The 21,449-nt window shown below is 38.8% G+C and overlaps 3 protein-coding genes across 3 annotated transcripts; 2 read left to right on the top strand and 1 right to left on the bottom strand.

Moving 5' to 3' along the window:
- The first annotated feature begins 338 nt into the window (after nucleotides 1-338).
- LOC139939734 (pre-mRNA-splicing factor CWC25 homolog) lies at nucleotides 339-6,939 on the top strand. The gene is made up of 10 exons (XM_071935828.1): nucleotides 339-448; nucleotides 1,059-1,175; nucleotides 1,516-1,688; nucleotides 2,093-2,225; nucleotides 2,453-2,559; nucleotides 2,815-2,884; nucleotides 3,151-4,010; nucleotides 4,207-4,306; nucleotides 4,637-4,698; nucleotides 5,055-6,939. The coding sequence occupies exons 2-10, from the start codon at nucleotides 1,158-1,160 to the stop codon at nucleotides 5,161-5,163; spliced, it is 1,632 nt and encodes a 543-aa protein (XP_071791929.1). The 5' UTR covers nucleotides 339-448; nucleotides 1,059-1,157; the 3' UTR covers nucleotides 5,164-6,939.
- On the bottom strand, nucleotides 5,205-15,050 carry LOC139939735 (Golgi reassembly-stacking protein 2-like). The gene is made up of 8 exons (XM_071935829.1): nucleotides 14,779-15,050; nucleotides 12,251-12,331; nucleotides 11,707-11,910; nucleotides 10,968-11,054; nucleotides 10,104-10,234; nucleotides 9,097-9,259; nucleotides 8,417-8,582; nucleotides 5,205-8,137 (listed from the first exon to the last, which is right to left on the bottom strand). Exons 1-8 carry the CDS (start codon nucleotides 14,839-14,841, stop codon nucleotides 7,875-7,877), a joined length of 1,158 nt encoding a protein of 385 aa, XP_071791930.1. The 5' UTR covers nucleotides 14,842-15,050; the 3' UTR covers nucleotides 5,205-7,874.
- A 1,493-nt stretch (nucleotides 15,051-16,543) lies between these two features.
- LOC139939924 (uncharacterized) lies at nucleotides 16,544-21,308 on the top strand. The gene is made up of 4 exons (XM_071936085.1): nucleotides 16,544-16,806; nucleotides 17,732-17,944; nucleotides 18,165-20,570; nucleotides 20,779-21,308. The coding sequence occupies exons 1-4, from the start codon at nucleotides 16,749-16,751 to the stop codon at nucleotides 21,306-21,308; spliced, it is 3,207 nt and encodes a 1,068-aa protein (XP_071792186.1). The 5' UTR covers nucleotides 16,544-16,748.
- Nucleotides 21,309-21,449: the final 141 nt, after the last annotated feature.

The following is a 21,449-nucleotide window of genomic DNA, read 5'->3' as shown; positions in this document are numbered from 1 at the left end:
CGGTCGGTAAAATTTGTGACTAAAATTTCAATCGATTCATTTAAATACGTAATCAATCTTAATGTTTTATTTCCATAATACATGTTTTTAATATGTTTTATACCAATTAATTTATGAAACTATGATCAATTATCGTTTAATTAAGATTGCTTTAAACTATTTTAATTGGGGTGGGGAACCCCCGGATGACCTGCCCTTGCGGCAAGACCTTCAAGCGTGACCTCAAAATACACATCATTTAACCTTTTTCTCCGAGGGTTGAGCAATATGTTTGTGTGTATATATTGGGAACGAGGTGGAGAGCACATTATTTTATGACGTATACACAACGAGGTTGATCGCTGTGCACAAACGTATAGGTGTTTTTTAATATCTTGATTTTCCTCGAATTTTGGTTGCCAACTTGAGCTTTTCACAGACCAAGCAACTCAGAATAAGTGATTGATGGGTAAAGTATAATTATATGTTTCTTTTTTGTATTAAATGTTTATATTTAAATCTGTTATACCTGTCTGAATTGCACTTTTACAATTAATTTTTTTAAATTGTCTGCAATACTTTGCATTGCCATTTGTTTGGCTTGCATTCTACACTTAAGACTAAACTAATCATTCAGCAAACATTACATTGACATTAACAACGTGTTGTTGTAGCTTTATTGTAAAGGGTAGTATTCTATTGGCACAAGAAAACAGAGACCATGCAGAGACTGATCTTGGTGTCACCAGGTCAGACTTTTATTATTAATAATAATATTTGTTCTTGTTTCTTTTTGTCTTAACTCTTATTTTATCGAAATCTATGCATATGCATGATGATTAGAATTTAACTTTGAAGCAGTTTGCAGTGCTATATAAACAAGTTGCACCACAGGGCCTGGTTTTTTTATACATATAAATGGCTGCGTCTTCAAAGATTGGGCTCGTCAGTCAGTACACTGGTTCACACTGTACTGTGTGTGGGGCCAGGTATTGATGTCTGATGAGAAGTAGTATAGTAAACCAAGTTTAAATGTCCTTATCGTTTGATGTATGTGATATTCTTTTCCATGTTTGCAGCAGGAGATAGCTAATTCTACTTGTCAAACAACAGCTACAATCGTCCCAAAGACGTACCACCAGTCAAGATATCACACAGAGCAATAACAGACCATCATCATGGGGGGAGGAGATCTGGTAAACTAACTTAAGTTGTGTGAAGCTCGTAGAGGCTAGTACTTACAGAGAAATAACAATTGCCCAAGAAACGAATACATCTAGGAATTTCAATGGAAATATTAAGCAGCATATGGATTATAAAGCCTCAATCTCAGCCTGGGGATTTTTCAGATCTAGAAATATTTATCTGGACTCGTTTTGTACCAAGACCAAAATTGTATCCCAAATAGTAGTGAATTAAAGCATGAAGGAAGAAATAGAGCTTGCAGTTGTTTACAGTATACAGTGTATGTCACACTGTAAAACAAGCCTTTTGGTTAAATATAATAATGTTTTAAAAATCCTTTCACTACCCAAGAACCTGAAGAAGAGTTGGGATCCTCGTCGCCTTGACAACCAGGAGAAGAAGTGGAAGCTAGAGGAGAGTGACAAGAAGGAGCGAAAGAGACTTGCAGAACTCAAGGAGGAGCGTCAAGAAGAGAGAGCCATAGAAGAGATGAGGAGGAGAGGAGAAGATGCTGGGGTCATTGAGTGAGTATTTGAAACTGGTTCAGATACAACACTTCTAGTTTGGTCTGACTTTTCGACTCTAGTGGAAAAGACTCTAAAGGCTAAATGACAACACAACACACTTTACAAGTGTTACATAAGCAGTCAAGTGGGAATACATGAATAGAGAGAGAAAGTCAGGAAGCACACAGCAAAGCAAGGGGTAAACAGTAATAAAAGGTAGACAAAGGGGGAGGGAAGGGGCTGGTTTGACGTCAAGGAGATGGAAACACAAAGGACAATATCAAAGGCGGAAACATTTGTACTAATAAATTTGTTAACTTTTCTCCCATCAACACCCTTCAGAGTTTGCTGGTCTTGCCCAGGGAGGGATAAACTTGAAGTAACAATTAAATTTTGCTTTTTGTTTTTCTATTGAACAAAAGGAAGCGCAAAGATCGCCTAGACTGGATGTACAAAGGACCAGGGGGTCATGTCAACCCTGACGATTACCTGCTTGGGAAGGAGGTTGACAAAGTCATCGTTGATAAACAAAGTGGAAATACCCAGTCCAACGGGGTAAGAAGAACTCACTCATTTTTAGGTTATAAAAAGCCTCTCAAGAAGTATCATGTTCACTCACAAAGTCTTTGCATTTAGCTTGATAATCCAGCGGTCAGACATCAGTCTAGACAGCAGAGGGCTCAATTCCAACTCAAGCCCCCTGTGGATTGCCTTTAGAAAGATTTGTCTACACCTTGTTTCATAATTAAAATGTTGATTGTGCATTTTGTGTTCGTTTTTAGGCTCCGGATCGTGGTGCTATTGCAGTTGTGAGCAGCCCAGCAAGTCCTGCTATTGATGCCAAGGATATGGCCAGGAAGATGCGAGAGGATCCACTCTTTGCAATCAAGTAAATTTTCTTAGTTTTTAGTTTCTACTTCTTCATGTTCTTCCACTTTTTGACGTTCAATCCAACATTTGTAGAAAAATACACAAATAATAAGTCATCATCTTCAGAAAACTCAAGTTGGGTAATTTTTATTTATTTTGGAACTAAGGAATGTTGCTGTTGAATACTAGACTAAACAATAAATGTTGCTTTATAAAATATGCCAAGTTGGGAAGTGATGTCATTTTTACTCTGGCTACTGTATTACTTTTTCAGAAAGCGTGAACTGAACAATCGGAAGGAGCTAGTTAGTAATCCAATAAGGATGAAACAGCTACAACAATTGGTAAGCTTTAAAGAAGATATCTTATTTATATTTCACAACTGATTGAGTCATTCTTTGATGGTTTCTGTACATCGTCCTTCCTTGTTGTATCCTGGAAAAAAAAACATTTTGGTTACACCCTAAACACAGTTGTGTGTAAAGCAGTTTTCTGAATATTTTCGGACTATGAAAAAAAGAAAGATTTATTCCGTAAATTTTTCAAGTTTATATCAATGAACACAAGATGTTTAAACTAAATGAGTTTGATTTTTTATTTTCATTTCAAGCTTCATTCTCAAGTTGGATCCGACAAAAAGAAGAGTAAAAAGGCCAAGAAACACAAGGAGAAGAAGAGGAAAAAACACAGGAGGTCTGAGAGCGAGAGCGATGATGACACAGCCTCAAGACACCAGAAGAGGAGAATGCACAACTCTGGAGCATCCAGCGACAGACACAAAGGAAAACATCACATGAGAGGTCACAACAGAAAACATTCCTCAAGTGGGAGTGACGACGATCGGGGTCGCGGACGAGGACAGGAACAGACACTTGCTTCCCTGAACAAGAGTAGAATGAAAGAGCTTTTAGAGAGAGAAATATTGAAGGAACATAGAGGGAAGAAAGTCCAGTCCGAGTCTTCCTCCAGCGAGAGTGACTCTGACGACCAGGGCATGCAGCGAAAACGACACAAATCAACGGAGCAAATGAAAATGTCACGATCTCATGAGAGAGGGAGAGATAATATGTCATCACCCCCAGCATCAAGGAGACAGCGACATGATGAAGAGAGGATTCCAGCAGGTTATGGTCTGCAGAGAGGAGCAAGAAGCCAGCGAAGATCCCCGCCCCTGTCTCAAGCATCTAGCCCTCCTAAATATCAGTCCGACAGCAGAGACAAGCATAGCTCAAGAAACCATGATAGATCTTCCCATTCTAGAACCAAACACCACGAGAAAAAACAGAATAGGTCACCCTCACCCGTATCCAGAGTAGAGAGAAATAGAAATAGTGACAATCGAGGTGAGAAACGGAGGGGAAGGAGTCGATCACGTTCACCTCTGAAGCATCATGGGAGGTCAGCTGACAAAGTCTCAAGGAGCAAATCTCCACAGCAAAGGAATAGCCAAAAGAGTATGGAGCCCAAAAGGTACAAATAGATAAACAATTGGTTTCTTATAGTTACTTGTTGTCATGTGTTTCAGAAAATTAAAACTTTAACATCTTTTAAAAAGCTATAAGAATTTCAGGTTAAAGGACAAAACTGAAGACCTATTGGAAGTTGGTTTGTTTCCTCATTTGCAGCCATAGTAACTCAGCATTATTGTTTTTTTTTTATTGTGAAGGAAACTGACGACTGAGGAGATGGAGCGAAAGCGAGCTGAGATGATGACGAATGCACAGTGGAGGGATGACCAACGCAAGTCAAGGGTCATGACCTACGAGGTCAGTCTTTAATTATTCAAATGCTTAATTTTGGTGAAGTAAAAAAATCTACCCATAATGAAAAATGTTGGCATGAACTGTGGGTTAGGTTTCAGGACCCAAAATGTCAATTTCAGAATTATTTATTTTAGAACATGTATTTTTGGCACATATAAAAAAATAGCCGCTGAATTCTGGCCAATTCAAAGATCTGAAGAAAAAAAAATCTACATGGCTTGGATGTTCACTGTGGTGTGCACCGCTGTTGGTAGACTAACTTACAGTCACGGAAAGTTTTGCTAAACTTGTCCTTTCCTGAATCTTGCATCTTTATAAATTCGTTTCATACAGAAAGAGGAACAGGCCGAGGTCGAAATGGAGAAGAAGAAATCCAAGAATGCTGAATTTGCACAGTAAGTTATCACAATATGAAATATAACTGTATCACAATACCAGTAAGCCTTCATAAAACTGTCTTGAGTAATCCAAATACTATCAAAGGCTGAAAACTAAAATGGAGAGGTGCAAATGTGTACACACTTCTCACAACACCCCGATGTTGACCTCGGTGAGGGCTCTGTTTGACTTTGTGAGGCAAGAAGCAAGAAGCAAGGGGGTCTATTAAACGACCTCAGTCACGACTATGGCTTATGGCTGCGGTAAGAACACTGATACAGACCTTACAGTGATAATGCATTAGCCACAACAATAGCCATTAGTCCCAACACAGCTTTACTGATCATTAATTTCATGCTTTTGAATTATTCAGACCTATGAAGTTACCCGAGAACAGCTCAGTAGAAGATCGTATCCATAGAAATATCTACAACATCCAACGGACCAAAGCTGCTCTTGATAAGAACTTCGCCAAGAGGTGACCGGAATAATAGTGGATCAACAATGACATTCTTAGGATTGGTAATGTTACTCCAAGACAACTGCATCTTATAGATCCAAAATTGGATTGTTTTGTCAACACTAGAACTGGTTCAGGAACTGGGCAGAAACAAGCTTAAGTGGAGAAACTAGATACAATTATTACATGCATGTACCCTATGTTGTGTCTTGATACTTCTTACTCAAGTTTCATAAACAAAACTCCACTTTAAAGGAAAAAAGACAAAAAAGAACAACAAAATAAGCAAACAATAAATAATCATAAAATTTGTTGTAATTTCATTCGGTTTAGTTCATTCCTCAAAGACCTTTCCTTAAAGTATACGGTACTTTCAATACTTCAATTTTACCCTTTTAAATTTAAAGTCAATAATAATTTACATAATTCAAATATAGAAGTGTTTAACTCTTTTTTTTTTTAAGTCTACATAAACTCTGTTTTTGTTTTTTACTTTTGTTTTGATATACTGTGTATAATTCATGGTCAACTTTTTTAACTTCAAGCTCAACAATCACATTGACCAAATGTTGCCATGTAAAGCAATCTACGTACCAACCAACACTGTGATGTCATATCTAGAGGTTGGTTTGGGGACAATTTATTTTTAATGACCTACTCTTCCAAACATTCTGTATTGCCACATTGATTGACCCCAATCATGAAGTATAAGATTTAAGACTTATGTAGGAAAAACACTATCAGGTTCGATAATGCATGGAGGCAAGTGCCTTCATTGAAATATACCAGTAGATATGTAAAGGAAAAGTACCTTTTCCTCAAACGAATGAAGCGAAAGGCCTAAATCAGATATTGTAATGCATCAAATGCCATGTGTTCATCAAGGGCAAAGGACACCAAATTGCAAACCTGCCCAGAGAATCAGAAAATTTCCAAAATATTTACAAAATTCATTACCTTATAATATACCTGCTACTGGACTGGAAATTACAAATTCCTTCGTAATATGGCAAGTTCAATCTTTAGTAAAGCTGGTAAAACGCTTTAAGGCAATTGGAGCCCTATCTCTTGTGAGAGTATGGCTATGCGCCATTTTGGTAAGCAAATGTTTTGCTACAGCAACTGCACTAATCTGTTGTAGAATAGAAAGAGTTGCTTACTGAAATGGTATATAAAACCATACATTTCAGCCCAAGTTGCCAATCTTGCGCCTGCAGCGCTATACAATCTTTGGATCTGATTTAACAATTCGCCTGTGTGCCTAAGTAAATAAGCAACAATGATTATGAATTTAACAGGGAATGGTTTGGTTATTTCAGGAGAGGATGTGGGACATTTATTAACCTAAAACATAAACTTCTTGTAAATAAAATTCTTGATTTGAATTAAGAAGAACTTTTCTTTATCTTTAATTTCATGCTGATGGTATGACCACCCCTTCCCCCAAATGTTACTTTTTAAGTAAAACACAAACAACTTGAGCTTCTGGTAAATACTCTATATGTACAAAACATTATATGAGGCTGCAATTTGGGCAACTTCTTCAGAGCAGGTATTTGGGTCAATAAATTCTTGAATTAGATATGCTTTGAAAAGTATGTAAAACTTAAAAGGGTGCAGTAAAAACCTATGAAAATTTCTTGTAATTTTTTGTTTAATTTGAGACCTTGTATTGGACTTGTTTTGGGTCAACCTTAACTGTGGTTAAATAATTCAGATGCTAAGAAGATTATTTGATACATTTCTTAGATCCTTGTGTAAACTATGAAAGAGAAAATAAAAAAGTAAACAACTTAAAGTAAGAGCTTCCCTCGTCTCCTTCTTTGTCTTTGGAAATTGCTACATAGAAGTAGTAATTTGAACAAGCCGTAAATCAGTGTGTGTTTGCTGACCACAGGGACATAAATAAAACCACTCTCCAAATGAGCTCATTCCTGTGTTGGTTCCCCAACACTCATGTGAGCTTGGATGGGAATCAGCCTACATGAACATAGCCCTGATACTTCATGGGGGCAATACGGCAATTGTCTCAATGCCCCTGGCCATTGCCTTAGTGCCTGTACCTGACAGCACTCAAACCAGTTAGGGATGCAGGAAGTTTTGAACAGATTCGCACAAGTTGGACCTTTAAATCCATGGTATAGGTATATCACAAGTTCAGAACTTAGTTTACACTTTCAGTGGTAACAACCTCAGAGAGTCAAATGTATGGAAATTAGCTTCGCTAGGCCAAGTAAGTCAGGGTGCCAGACTATACATTATGTAACATACTGTGAGAAGTGTTCCATGCTACATAAATAAGCAAATAAACTGTATTTAGATTTACAGTATATTTAGCTTTAACCATTGAATATTGTCCTTAATCAAACCACCATTTTATTTGTCCTACCTCTCAAATCAATATAAACCAAACGGAGGCTAGAAGGGCAAATAGTTTGGTACCATGTCTATAGAATGAGAATCAGTGTGTGATATTGCCATTCCACACTGGCAGCAAGACTATATATGGTGACACACAGATAAAGATCTGTAGAATTAAACTGTTGAAGCTGTAGCAAGGTTAAATTATACACCTTCAATAAAACAGCCGCAGACAGTGTCAAAGTGAATTTTTCCTGACCAACAAATACGATCAAATCGATGGAGAATGTTTGTCATCAAGAAGATTAATCTCCCTACCCCTTTCTACCAATTCCCCCAATTTTAAAGATGAAACAGAGAGAGATCCAAGTCCTATGATGACGGCGATGTTGTGCTGATTCCAACAGGAAGAGTGGGCAGTGGTGTGGGGCCTGGTATTGTGATACCACCGGGGAGCGACACAGGGGGTGGCAGAGTTGTGACCCCATCACCAGACACTGCTGGGGCTGTGCCAGCAGCAGACATTGCAGGTGTTGTGACTGGGGCCGGGGTAGGCATAGGAGGCAGGGATATGTTGAGATTTGGAAGGCCGGGAATGTTGGCCAGACTGACGGGTGGTAGGACTCCTGTAGAGGCTGTAGAAGGAGAGCAAGACAGAAGTTAATTCAAGAATGTTGACAAGAAACTTGGTGTGTGTGTGTCTCAACTTTCATTTTCATTCATTTATTATTTATATCTTCATGAAAGGTTTGTCAAAAATCACATGGCAACCAAAGGCTAAATTGAGTAAAATATGGGAACGTTCCACATAAAATATACACACAATTATCTAAAAGATACACTCAATAAATTACATGCGCACTCTTTATTGAAAATTTACAAAAGGAATGCTCAATGTGATTGAAGGGACTCACCTGCTGTCGCTGAATCACCAGCAGAGTTCTGTGGTGTGACAGGCACTGTTGGTTGAGCTCCAACAGCAGCAGGATGGGGGATCTGAACAGGAGGGTCAGCAGAAAAGGACACGCTAGACAGACCCTTCTCTATTTGACTTGTGTCTGCTGAAGAGGCTAGGGACACCTACAACAAACAATATCAGAAATACAACTTGTCACAACAGGCCATTTTCAAGAAAAATCTTGTAAAGATTTTGGTGAATCACCAAGAAGTATACATTCATATAAGAAACTTGGAAATCTGTTCAAAACACTATTTATTTGCTAGACCTCAAAGCAAACATCATTAACTGTCAAAGACCAGTATCCCCAACTTTTTGTGACCTAATATAGACAACCTGTAAAAGTTCAAGTTCAAAACAAATTATAAGGGCCAAGTCATACTGGCAATTTACAGGCAACTGGTTCCAGGCAATCTCCAAAAGAAGAAAAGGCATTCATATTTGAAAGTTCACATATTTTTCTTGGGGACTGAAACACAATATTAAAAGAATGACTCGTGTGCTATAAAAGTGGTACTGTAGCCTGCACTGCAGTTGGTTGCTTTCAAGTTGACCGTAAAATTTGCTTTAATTGACAAGGCCCTAAATACAAAATGCTGTTATGAAAGTTTAACAAACTACTTTTAAGTTTCCCACCTCTGCAAATCCTTCTAAAAGTGGATCTTTGCTAACACCTTCTAAGACTTCTGCAGGAATCACCGGAGCATTGAGATGGGCAGAGAATGTCATCTTTCGCCCCTCTGGGAAATAACGTGTTGGTATCCGATGCAGGTATCCATATCCTATTCCACAACCCAGGCTGACAAATAAAAGCATTACAGAATTTGATTTAATGGATAGCTAAATAAATCAAATTAGTAGGAATTCCTTAGAAGCAAGTTTTCCTTCAACAATTTATTTTACACAAAGTGCCGCCTGATTTCACATAGCTGTTACTAAAATTAGCATAATTTTGGGATGAACGAAGACAAATTGAACAAAGCAGGACTTGAACCTCCAATTTCCAGATCAAAGTGTCGATGCTCTACCAACGGAGTAAAAGTAGTGTAGCCTGATGTTGGCATGAACATGGGAGGTTTAAATGTGATCAAATTTTAGGATTTGAGAAATTTCTTTTCAAACATTTTTGTTTTGATGATTTCTTTCCTCCCTTTTTAAAGGAACACGTTGCCTTGGATCGGTCGAGTTGGTCTTTGAAAAGCGTTTGTAACCGTTTTTTATAAAATGCATATGGGTAGAAAGATGTTGTAAAAGTAGAATACAATGATCCACACAAACATGCCTCGAAATTGCGTGGTTTTCCTTTTACCTCGTCCACTAACACGTCGGCCATTTATGGGGGTCAAAATTTTGACCCCCATAAATGGCCGACCATGTTAGTTCGCACAGTAGAAGGAAAACCACGCAATTTCGAGGCAAACTTGTGTGGATCATTGTATTCTACTTTTATAACATCTTTCCAACCATATGCATTTTATAAAAAACGGTTACAAACGCTTTAGTTTTGACCAACTCGTCCGATCCAAGGCAACGTGTTCCTTTAATAAAACATAAAAAGAGTACAAATACTGCTAATAATTGTCTTTTCAACATTATTTATCGACCAAATATTCAGAGGGTATTGAAGGATGTCTTCTACTTACATGCCCTCTCCTCCCCAAGTGCGGTTTGGTGTAATGGTGACCTCTCTACATCCATCCGTCTCCACATTGTACACATACAGCTTGAGAGGACGATTCTCATGAGATTCAATTAAGGAAAACAAATCTTCAGACTGAAATAAGAAAAATACCAAATCACACAAGATGATTTATGTGAACTCTTTGGCCTCAAGCCGCTGTATGGTCTTGACTTGATTGATTAATGCACTAGTTAATTCTGCAGTAACTATTTATTTGATTAAACCATACACACTATTAAATAAACTGAATTAAGAAAATGATGGAATGAAACTACAGACAGGTGAAGGAGATAAACAAATAGATGAAAACTTCATCTACAGTACATTACATAGGTATGTGGGTAAAAATAAACATGTAAAATATTTAAACAATAACACAATAACAACAGATACATCTCATACGTCGTCATGTGAGGAATACAATTCAAATCACCAATCCATTAAGTTACATACAAAAAACAAGATCAAGTTCATTACAGAAATCCTGAAATCATGAAAATCCTTAACAAAGCAAAGGCATTTTTCATAGAACTCTGTAAAGTACTGAGTATACAGTGCTTAATTTAGGTCAAACCAAATAATGTTAAAATAAATACATGTTGAGCACTGTAACAGTAAACCAGTGAACTATACCCAGGACACTGTGATACACACACTAGTAATAATGTTATTGTTGAGTTGTATAGAATGACCTTCATGTATTTCTATACATAGTCCATTCAACAATAACATTATTAATAGTGTGTTGAACCATGGATAATTTTCCTTCCTCCATGGATGAACTAATTCACTGTCCATGGATGTCTATTGAAACGGACAAACATACCTCATGTAGGATAGTATCAGCCCCGATGATGTAGTCTGTGTTAGATCTGAACCCTGCCAGGGCTGCGGGTGACGTTGGCTGTACATCCTGCAAAGTGTCAATAATAAATAATTATTAATCAAATTCAGCAATTAATTTATTGAAAATCATCAACATCTGGTTATCCGTTAAAAACAGCTTGGGAAAATGAAAGAAGGAATTATAACATGTGTACTATACAAATAGGGCAGTGTCAAAATAATATTTTAATAAGTTAAAATTTAAAACTTATTTGCTTATTTAAAGACAGAATTATATATTTAAATAATCACAAATATTTTGCAACCTCAACTTCAATTAAATAGAAAAGTGCTTCCAGCACCTAACATGCTGATAAATTTAACACATTTATTAAATTCAATGCTCATGAGCTAAACCTTTTATCACAAATCACTCAATTATTCATTACCAGAACAATATAATCATAGACATAAACATGTAAATAAGTATACAAACATAAAAATATTCAAAGACATTAAAAACATTCAAATTAAAAAAAGCACAGGTAAAAGGCGCTACCTGCAAAATGTGCCAATACCATTTCCACCACTTTGATGGTCACTATATTTGTGTACATTTTGACTCCTAAAATGGGGAACAGGATAGGGGCGAAATCAAACTGAAAGTGCGCTGCCCATCAAGCAAGGAGTAAATTATGGTATTTGTCATCTTTAGTAATTAATGGTTTATTTATCCTTACCAAAACATGCCAAACATTCTCGTTTGCTCCCTCGAAGGAGCAGAATCTAATGCTGACCCCAAGTAACCCCTGACCGCCCCATCTATTGGTTGGGGTCAGCGTGACCTCTCGGACGGATAAAGTTTTGCTGCTGTACACCAGCACTCTGACTGGACGTTCTTCATTCTCCTTCAGGAGTTTCTTCAGAGTGTCATCATCCTTGTCCTGAATCGTCCAGAAACAACACAGGATGAAACAATAATCGTCAAGAAATATCACAGAATGAAACGACAATCATAAAGAAACAACACCAGATTAAAGGGAATTGTCAAAAAACAACACCACATGAAATGAAATTAGCTTTTTATAGACCAAATGTGATGAATTGAAATGTACCCCAATTGGAAGTAAAATACACGGTAAATGAAGTAAAATGCGCGGCTAATTACACAGTTTACGACAAAAGAGTAGGCAGTGAAATAATGTGACCCACGATCCTCTAATCAAATGACAGGGGTCCACTTGGGTGATATAATAATATGATCATTGATGTAAAATAACATACCAGTCTTGTGTTTCCAATGCCTATTACAAAATCAAAGAACGCCTCCAGCCCTGCCTTGTGTCCTGGTGAATTCTCTTGTACCTGAAAAATGGGAAGCAAATAAAATGTGTCAATGTTGGTGATTCTTCCTTGTTTTTCAAAGCTGTTACATAATAAATCATTCAGAATCTTGAACGAGATCTCGAACGGATAAACAAATGCTAGCAAACTAAAAGTTTTGCTGAGCAGAAACAGGTTGCCAGCGAAAACGGTATATGCCATTCAAAGTTGTATACCATTTACTTGCAACCCAAAGACAACGACACCAAAAGTATCGCAAAATTACTTTGACTTATCTTTTGATTTGAGCAATTGAAGACTGAGATAAATGCAAATATTGACTGCTTTGACTGCTTTGAGTGCTTCTGAAAAAGCTACGACCCCCAGATGTGATCGTTTTCGTTATCGCTGCAAAGTGACTCGGCCTTAACAACCCACAGTATTCATCAATTGTGTCTAGACTGTCTAGGTACCAAGCAGCTGCTGTTGCTATGGACACACAGCACACTGCTTGCAATGCATTGGTTGCCACGGGTACGGTACATTGTAAAACTACAACTAATCATGCAATGCACTCTCAACCGATATAAAAAGGCAGAATCCTTGTACAATGTATTGGGTGTTGGCTAAGACAATTTCAAATTCTGATGCAATACCACAAACAAATGGTGTGGGTGTCTATGAATTCCCAGAAGATTTTACCAAGATTTAATACAGTTTAAAGTGCCACACACAGCGTCAGATATTTAACAACTTAACCCAGCAGCACATTATGCACACAAGCAAAGCCAAATTTATCAGCCAATATCAAAACTTCAATAATAAAGGTTTAAAGATCGGATACTTTACTGGTTAATTTGGTTATCAAAAGAATTAATTCAGATTTTTGTTGCCTGAATAGTTAAACAAATTCTTTGTTAAATTTGTTCCTACACAATGCTGCAATACATGTACGTGTATTTATGGCCGGGTAATGCTTTTGACAATTTTTTTTTTTTTTTTTGGGGGGGGGATTGGAGTTTTGCAACCGAAGCAAAAACCTGTCCCGTCTCTGTATAAAGATAAAAACAGGCCATGAATTTTTGTGATGCAAACAATAAAATCTGTTTCAGCTCTGCCAGTATCTGTGGGACAGTCACCTTTGATCAGCAACTACTTCAAATTATCACCTGCAGATGCATAAAGGCTTGGCGCATTCTTGATTTGATACAAACACTTTGAGGAGACTTTGGACATTTCTATTAAAATGTGTAATAATTATTTATAGGTCATTGGCAAACAGAACACAAAATAGAGATTAATCATGGCATTTGTCAATAAGCTACTGGACTAATATGGTGTCATGTTTGAGGAAAAAGCACCTAATGCACAAAGGGTTTTTAGCTTCAAAGTTGAAAATATTGCATATGAGAAAATGGTATTCCCAAAACCGACAAGGCTAAAACAAAATTAATGGAAATGTTCCGCAATGTAAAGTACTGTTTGAGCAAACTGTCTTGTGTGTCTTCAAATCAAGAAAAAGTTGAGTACTAAACATTTTGAGTTGCATTGGGTTATTGCTCTAGTCTAACCAACAACAATGGGACTGAAATTGGTTTGATTTATAAAAACAAACAAACAAATCAAATCCAAACCTTAACAAGCTTGGATTGATTGTTGATTACTGGAATGGGCAAACTTGTCCGAGAACAAGCCAAGAGACAAGCATAATCTAATTGGTAAAGTAACAGCTGGTCAAGTTTGACTGCAGAACTTGCAATCACAAGGTTGTGAGTTCGAATCCCCCAGCTAACCACTGATTTTCACAAGGACTAGAAATAGAACAAATATTGTCGTCTAGTTACTGTATCATAATTTCTTGATTTGTGCAATACATAACCATAGACGTTAAACCAATGTTTGCTTGTATGAGCAAGAAAGGGTCAGTTAATTGTATCTCATACAATAATACGTACAATAATTTAGCAACTCTATAGTCTATCTCTCCATGATAAACAAAGATTTTCTTTACAATTGAATTAAACGATAATGTTCATGCAGTGTTATTAAGGTGGCTAATTATAAAGTGTATAAAACAAGGAATAACCAGTTTTAAACAGATTTACTGGGAGTTGTTGGTCAAATTTGAGGCATGGACTTGACTGGTCTAAATGACTTGAGGTGATTCATGAATGAATGTTCGCAAAATTAATTTACACAAAATTCTTTTTGAACAATATTATTCTTACAGTTAATTAGCCCCACTTGTGTGGCCAAGGAGGATTCAGCTATCCTTGGCCACACAAGTGGGGCTAACAGTTTATGTGCACAATTTATGTTTAAGTCACGAACAAATACAACTACACATGAGTACAGGAAAATGGATGCATACAGCCAACTGAATTTGAACATGAAAACCGAATCCAAACTTGGGAAAATGGCCCGGCAGAGAAGCACTGAGCTCGGCCGTGGTTTACGGCCTGAGATACGGCGTGAATGTCATTCCTTACCCGCAAAACGTGATATCCTTCGGTACCACCACCGGGAACTTCTACGCTGGTATTTCCACCCATGTTCACCTACAAATTAGTCAGAAAATAATGCACAAGTCGTGAAATATGTCTGATGGTCGAAACAGCCTCCGTAACTCCGCAACAGACTTTCTGTATTAAGCAGAAGCAGTAACTTTTGAGTTGTTTTTTCGTCCTACCCGGTGGATAATCTGCAAACACACGGCGCAAATTGATACACGTCAATTTTGTGTGCAAAGTTCGATCGCTGGTTGTCGCTTACTTCCCTGCCACCCTACACTGTATACAAGCGGACACCAGCTACAAAATGGCTTCTTACGTGGCATCCAATGCATTGTGGGTGTTGAGTTAGAGCACCACTAATTGATTGACAAGAAAAAACAAAAAATAAAGTTGACACTTAAAATTTGTTTTGTGAATTGAATATTATGTTCAACTGAGAGGTTTAAATCCAATTTGCGCGATTACAAAGCAGAACAGACATCCAATTAAGTGTAATCTAGTGACGATTGTTACCCTTTTGGTGGTACAAATAAACTTCCATTTCTGAGTGCTAAATATTAAAAAGATTAACACTTTTCAATGTAACGGGAAAATTATTCATTGAACTTAAATCCCCTGCTGAATTTAATATGGGAATCCCTGGGCCCGTCGAGTTACTCCTCTTCCAACTTTATATAATGTAACTCTCAAAACGAGCCTCAATTTGAAGAAAAAATACCTACTCTCATCAGTAATAATGAATTAAAAAAACCAATGAGGGCCTATGTCTCCCAAAATAAATCAAGTTGGAAGTTTAGAACCCCTCGGTCATAACTTGGCTTTTTTTTTTTTTTTTTTTGCACTGAAACCCCTTTTTTTGAGCTCTCAAATATAGACGACAACAAAATTAATTAAGTCATTTATTGTTACTACGGATACTAGTACGCTATATTCCGAAAAAAAATTACCACTGTTTAAAAAAATAAGAATAATTGCACCGACAACTTTGTTGTACCTTTCAGTGTTTTTAACCTTCATCAATAGAACACAAAACTGTCTTTCGAAATTCAAACATAACACGCGTTTTTGTTGTGTTTTTGTGGGGTTGGAGGTTCAGAATCTTTTTATTTTGTGTTATTCGCCCGTGGTCTATCATCCGAGAGGAAGTTTTTTCTTGGGAGCTAGTACTTTTTTTGCCAACCGATGTTTGTTTTTAATGAATCACTGCAAAACGATGGCAATAAATAACGTTGCGGTTCTCAAATGGGGCATGAATTTATTTATGTTGGGGCCTTTTATTTATTGTTTAGTGTATTATTTGCCACAATTGTGTTTCGTTTGTGTTTTCCCTCTTAGTTTCTATCAAAACACAAACGAGCACTCGGAGAATGATGACGAGAAGAGACACCTATAAATAAACTCAAAATTAAATTTGCGCAGGGCTGCAGCCGCCCCCCCCCCCCCTCCCCAAACCAACCCAGCTATAAAGCTTGCCCCATGTCCTTTCTCTCTGGTAATAAAAGTGACATCTTAAAACCCCAATTACGACTCTATTGTTACACCTGTTGCTGATCCGTCTGCGAGTAAATCCAGTCTGCAACCGCAAACCCACTCATGCGATTAGTAAAATCAGTGAAATCTTTGGAGGGTAAACATGGTCACGAAATCTCTATACACAGAGGGGTAACCAAATTGAATGCAGCGATAACAACCTGTACGTTGGAATGTGACCTTTCACATAAGCTGAAAGGCCTACCAGCAGCGGCAGGGCAACCCAATCGCATTCTTTCAATCGTGTGTGGCGCTGGGTTTGAAACTCAACTGCTACCTTCAAAACAAATAACAACTATAGGCCTGAATAGTACACAAGACATTACAGGGTAATTTCCTCGTTGTTTGGATGATGTAATTGGTGATGTACACTCTCTTGTCATTACTGTCAAGTTGATGACTTGAGAACTTTAGTGATGTCATTCCTGTGTCCAAGCGTGGGGCTTTTGAAGCTGAGGAGATTTACAAAAACAGGTAAGCATTTTTACACAGTAAAAACAAAACTTAAAACCAGATAGAAAATGTCCTGTCCATGATGACTCAATGAGTATATATTCACTCAGTTGTCCCAATAGTGGTGTGGTTTTACGGTTGTGACTTCTTGTGGAGCACGTATAGAAAGAACATTCTGTATTATATGTTCCTCTCTCCGCATTGAGCAATTAAAAGCTCTCCGTGCTCTACACCTAATCTTACAAGTTATGATTATTCAGGAGGAAGGAGGTCCACTTTCACCTTTGTCTATAATTTATACTAGATAATATTCTACAAACGGTGTGGTACGGTATTATCACAGTGTTTGATTTGTAACTTGATATATATAATCAATAATTATAACCCTAATTCCTAACAATCCATAAAATCACTTCCACTGTTCAGTTCAAAACGTTGGGACTACTCCTTATCTCGTGTGTGTTCCTAGCTCATGATAAACTGTTAAGGCTGAAGGATGATGGTTCAAAAGAGGGCGCCATCACTCAGACGAGTTTTTACAAAAATAATTCGCCGTGGGTGGCCCGAGGGAGGGGGGGGGGGAAGAATCTACTCCATGGATACTTCCTAAAAATATTTTAATAAACAAGGTTGTCTACCCGTTCAGAAGAGCTGACAACCCTCTCGAGTTCTTAAAAAAAAAACTAACAGTATCTTTTTTTAAATTATGAAAATTTTTCAACATCTCTCAGATTATGGACACTTTTACATCTCCCTGCTTGTTGAACAAAATCTCCCTGATGGTAAGAAGCAAATATTGACAGCTTTGGTGTCCCCTATGACTAAATTTCATAACCTAAACGTTATCCCATTTAAAAACAAATCATTTTGCGTTTTGGATAAATTAATTATAATTTGAAATCACTTTGGTGTCGAATTACGTTTTGCATTGTCTTCCGTTCAACAGGTTTTGCTGGGCCAAGGACAGGTAAAATTCGTTCCAACGTCCGCAATCGGGGAACATCCGTCTCCTTCGAGAGGAGAGGGAGCGATGTCTCTCTAGCATCTCAAGGAGGCTTCAGCGCCCTCTACGGTGACATAGGATCAGGTCGTGAGTGTGAAACGGGGGGACGAGAACTTGAACGACAGGAATCTTACGCGGGAGTGTACGTCGGTGGAGGTACACATTTTTACACGGTTTATTTAATTATCTGTACAGTCAAACGTTGTCTTATTTGCATTATTTTGTTCAAATAATTCGTGACTGGCTGTGACGTACCTCCAAACTTTGACCCACTTTTCAATGTCTTTACTTTTTTGTACTCACTATGAACCAAGAACATCTCATTTTATGTATATACCCTCTAGAGTTTTATTTTATGTACTGTTGTTCTTTTCAGATGCTGAAAAGACTCTACTGACAAATGATGATTGCACAAAGCCCCAAGATACCGGTTTTCTCTCACGCGATCCTGCCACCGTACAGTCCTTTACTTTCTTTGAAGAGACCTTCATCTCATCCCGAGACCAACATGACGTCACTAACATTGATTCAATCATTGATCAGACAGAAAATAATGACACCTTTAAAGAGCAGAAAACTCCAGCCCAGTCTTACGGACGTGACCCCAGGACAACGCCGTCCAGCAGCGGGAGCCAAAAGGCACACTACAACCTACCGACGTGGGTGAGGCAGCGTCGGTGCCTACCCACACTGAACGAGGTCGATTTTGATAATATAGACGCCGTCAGTCTGGGTGGTTTCAGCATGGCGTCTGAAATCGGCAAAGACGATAACAACAATAACAAAGCAGCTGGAGAAAAGGCTTCGAGGTCAGAGGTTACGGAATCTAAAAATAGTATGTGTAGAGTGAAGAGAACCCACAGTGATGATTCAAATGATGTTGTATTCAATGATGACCAGATTCAGCATCCAAGACATCACCATCTCCAGCACCCAAGACATCACCATCTCCATATGAACATGATTGCCGATGACATGAAAGCCATGAATGTATACTCCCCAAAGAAGACGCGAAGAAGTGAGTCTGTCATGACCGATGATTCCGTCTTCGAAAGAGAGCCTCTTCTTCTCCAGAACTCTCCTATTGCTCCTAAACAAAGACACTCAAGAATAAAGAAGTCTCCAAGTATGGAGAGTCTCAGAAGGAGGTCTAAAAAGATGGGTTCGTTTAGAAGGAAGGAAAAGCAACCCGTGAGGAAAAACTTGACAAAAACTTCCACACAAAATATCAACAATGAAAACATTGAGCATTGGAACCGAGGACAGTTTAGTGCAGTCGGAAGCCTAGTAAGGTCTAAACCACTCTACATGCGAGCAACCTCGGAGCGTGCACTGGATCCAAGTGCAGTAAAGCTCAGGCTCGAGTCATCCACGGCCAGAAAATGGCGCCAAACTGGAGAAAGATCACCTTTAAGTGAAGCCACCAATGTGAGTCGCCCTCGGCCGTCTGTCTGCCTTCGCATGGAGATCATTCAGCGCCCGGTCAATCACCAAGATACCCACCCAGGAGGAAGCTCCGTCTCGGTACCCCCACCGGCTCACAGGACAACCCCTAGTCGGTCTCTTCAGGGTTCGGTGAAGTTGCCTGCAGGGAAGTTGAGACCCACCCCGCAGAGATCGAACGTCAAGAGTCGACGGAGAAGCTCTCTCAGACGAGTGTCAACTGAGGTCACGAATGAGTCTCCACGCTCGCCAAACCTCACCGTGAAGGAAGAAAACATTGACAATATTTTCATTACTAATAAAGTTGAAATGAAAATACAGAAAGCAACTCGCAATGCTGTAAATCGAGAGGGTTTTTCGAATGTCAAACTTGACTTACGATCAGTGAACTCAAATACTGTAAAGGAATATTCAAATCGTGGTGCCGTGACAGACGTTAACTTCGAGGAACGACATTTGGATGGTTCAAATAAAAATAGAGCAGGAGTTCAAATGCAGCGATTAACCTCAGTATGCAAAAGTGACCCCGGACCAAATGACGAGATTTTCGGTGAGAAGGAAGACGAGCAGTCCCGTCAGATTACTCCCAGCACTATTGAGTCCTCGGTTATACAAATAGATGAAATGAACGTACATTTAGAGACTGTCATTGATAAGGGAACTGTTCGTGCCGAGGTCGTTTCAAATCAACCGCCTAAAAATCTCATCCACAAACCAAAGTTTGCCGCCAACGCACTCAAGGAGGCAAAGATCGTCAGTACAACCAAGATGGCGCCTGAAACAACTCCAGGAGTTGATGAAGATGGTCGAATTCCCCCACTGCCCGTGAAGATGTATAAATCTGCATCTTTTACCGGATCAACTAACCAGACTAAAGAAGACCTTTCTGCAACCTCGGCAACAAGATCAGCAACTAACGTTCGTGCTTTGCAGATCCCTCTCTCCAACCAACAGAAACGGAAGGTGAGACGTAGCGCCCCTGGAAATCCGAATGGACGCGCCCGGCATATCTCTGCCGTGGAAGCATCCAGGGAGGACATCGTGAAAGTTGTTGCCGCAATGAAGGCTTCTTTGGACTCTACCACTCAAAAGAGGGATAATCATCAAGAGAAGGGCGCAGTTAGTCGAAGGACCGATATCGTGAAAGTGGATCTTGGGGAAGCCGTGGCTGTCTACGCCTTCGAAGCGAGGAATGAAGGCGATCTTTCATTGGACGTAGGGGAGTGTGTCCAGGTGCTGAATATCGACGATTCTGATTGGCTGCTCGTGAAGAAACATTCCAAGTTTCAAGAGGAAGGATTTGTTCCGAGAATATTTCTGCATATGACATCCGAGGAAGGTTAGCATTGAAACAAAAACAAACTCCCATACATTACTGGATTTGCCATTTTTCGGCACAATAAAAAAATAGTTGCCGATATTTTTTCACAGGACTCGGGGAAGTACTGAGTATACAGTGCTAACACACATCGGTGAATGTGGGTAAAAACAAAAATTAATATTTAATGAACTCATTCATAGTATACTTGTTTATTGTTTTGTTTTAGAACCACCAAGTCACCATAATCATCGGGACAACTTGGCATCTTCTTCCGGCGAGCAATCTCTGCCCAAGCAACTAAATCACACATCTGACTCAAACTCCCGCCATCTTGCCCAACAAGCCAATCCAAAGCGCAAGTCTGTACCATCTGATAAGCAGTCCACCGACCAATCAGCTGTGGATACTTTCCCCTCAAAAACTATCAACCAATCCCACTCAAGTTCTTCACAAAACATACCCGATTGTCGCTTTCTCCAGCCAATGAGAAAAATTCGAGCGCGTCCCAACAAATTCAACACTAACATAAGATCACAGTCTAGCACCCCCTTGATTGAGACATACGTGGTGATTGAGGATTACACTGCGCATGACGAGGACGAGGTCAGCGTGGTTGAAGCAGAGGTCGTGGTGGTGAACTCAGGTCAGCAACGTGAGGTGGACTGGATGTGGGTGTACGTGCCGCGAACGGAAATGTTTGGTTTTATGCCGGCTTTTAGCGCGAGGCCGTTGGGTTTTCACTACTCCGATGTGTAGCAAACGCAGCTGAAACAGTCATGGGGGTGTGGAGGCTGGGCATATTTTTCTATTTTTTATATTCTTTGTATGTACATCAACCTATTATTTAACCGTATACATGTACATGTATATTAATTGTAAAACTTTAAACATCAAAGT

Source organism: Asterias amurensis, chromosome 7 (genome assembly GCF_032118995.1).
Source record: "Asterias amurensis chromosome 7, ASM3211899v1".
NCBI lineage: Eukaryota > Metazoa > Echinodermata > Asteroidea > Forcipulatida > Asteriidae > Asterias > Asterias amurensis.
Note: the sequence above shows the minus strand (reverse complement) of the source record. Positions and strands in the feature narration are given on the sequence as shown.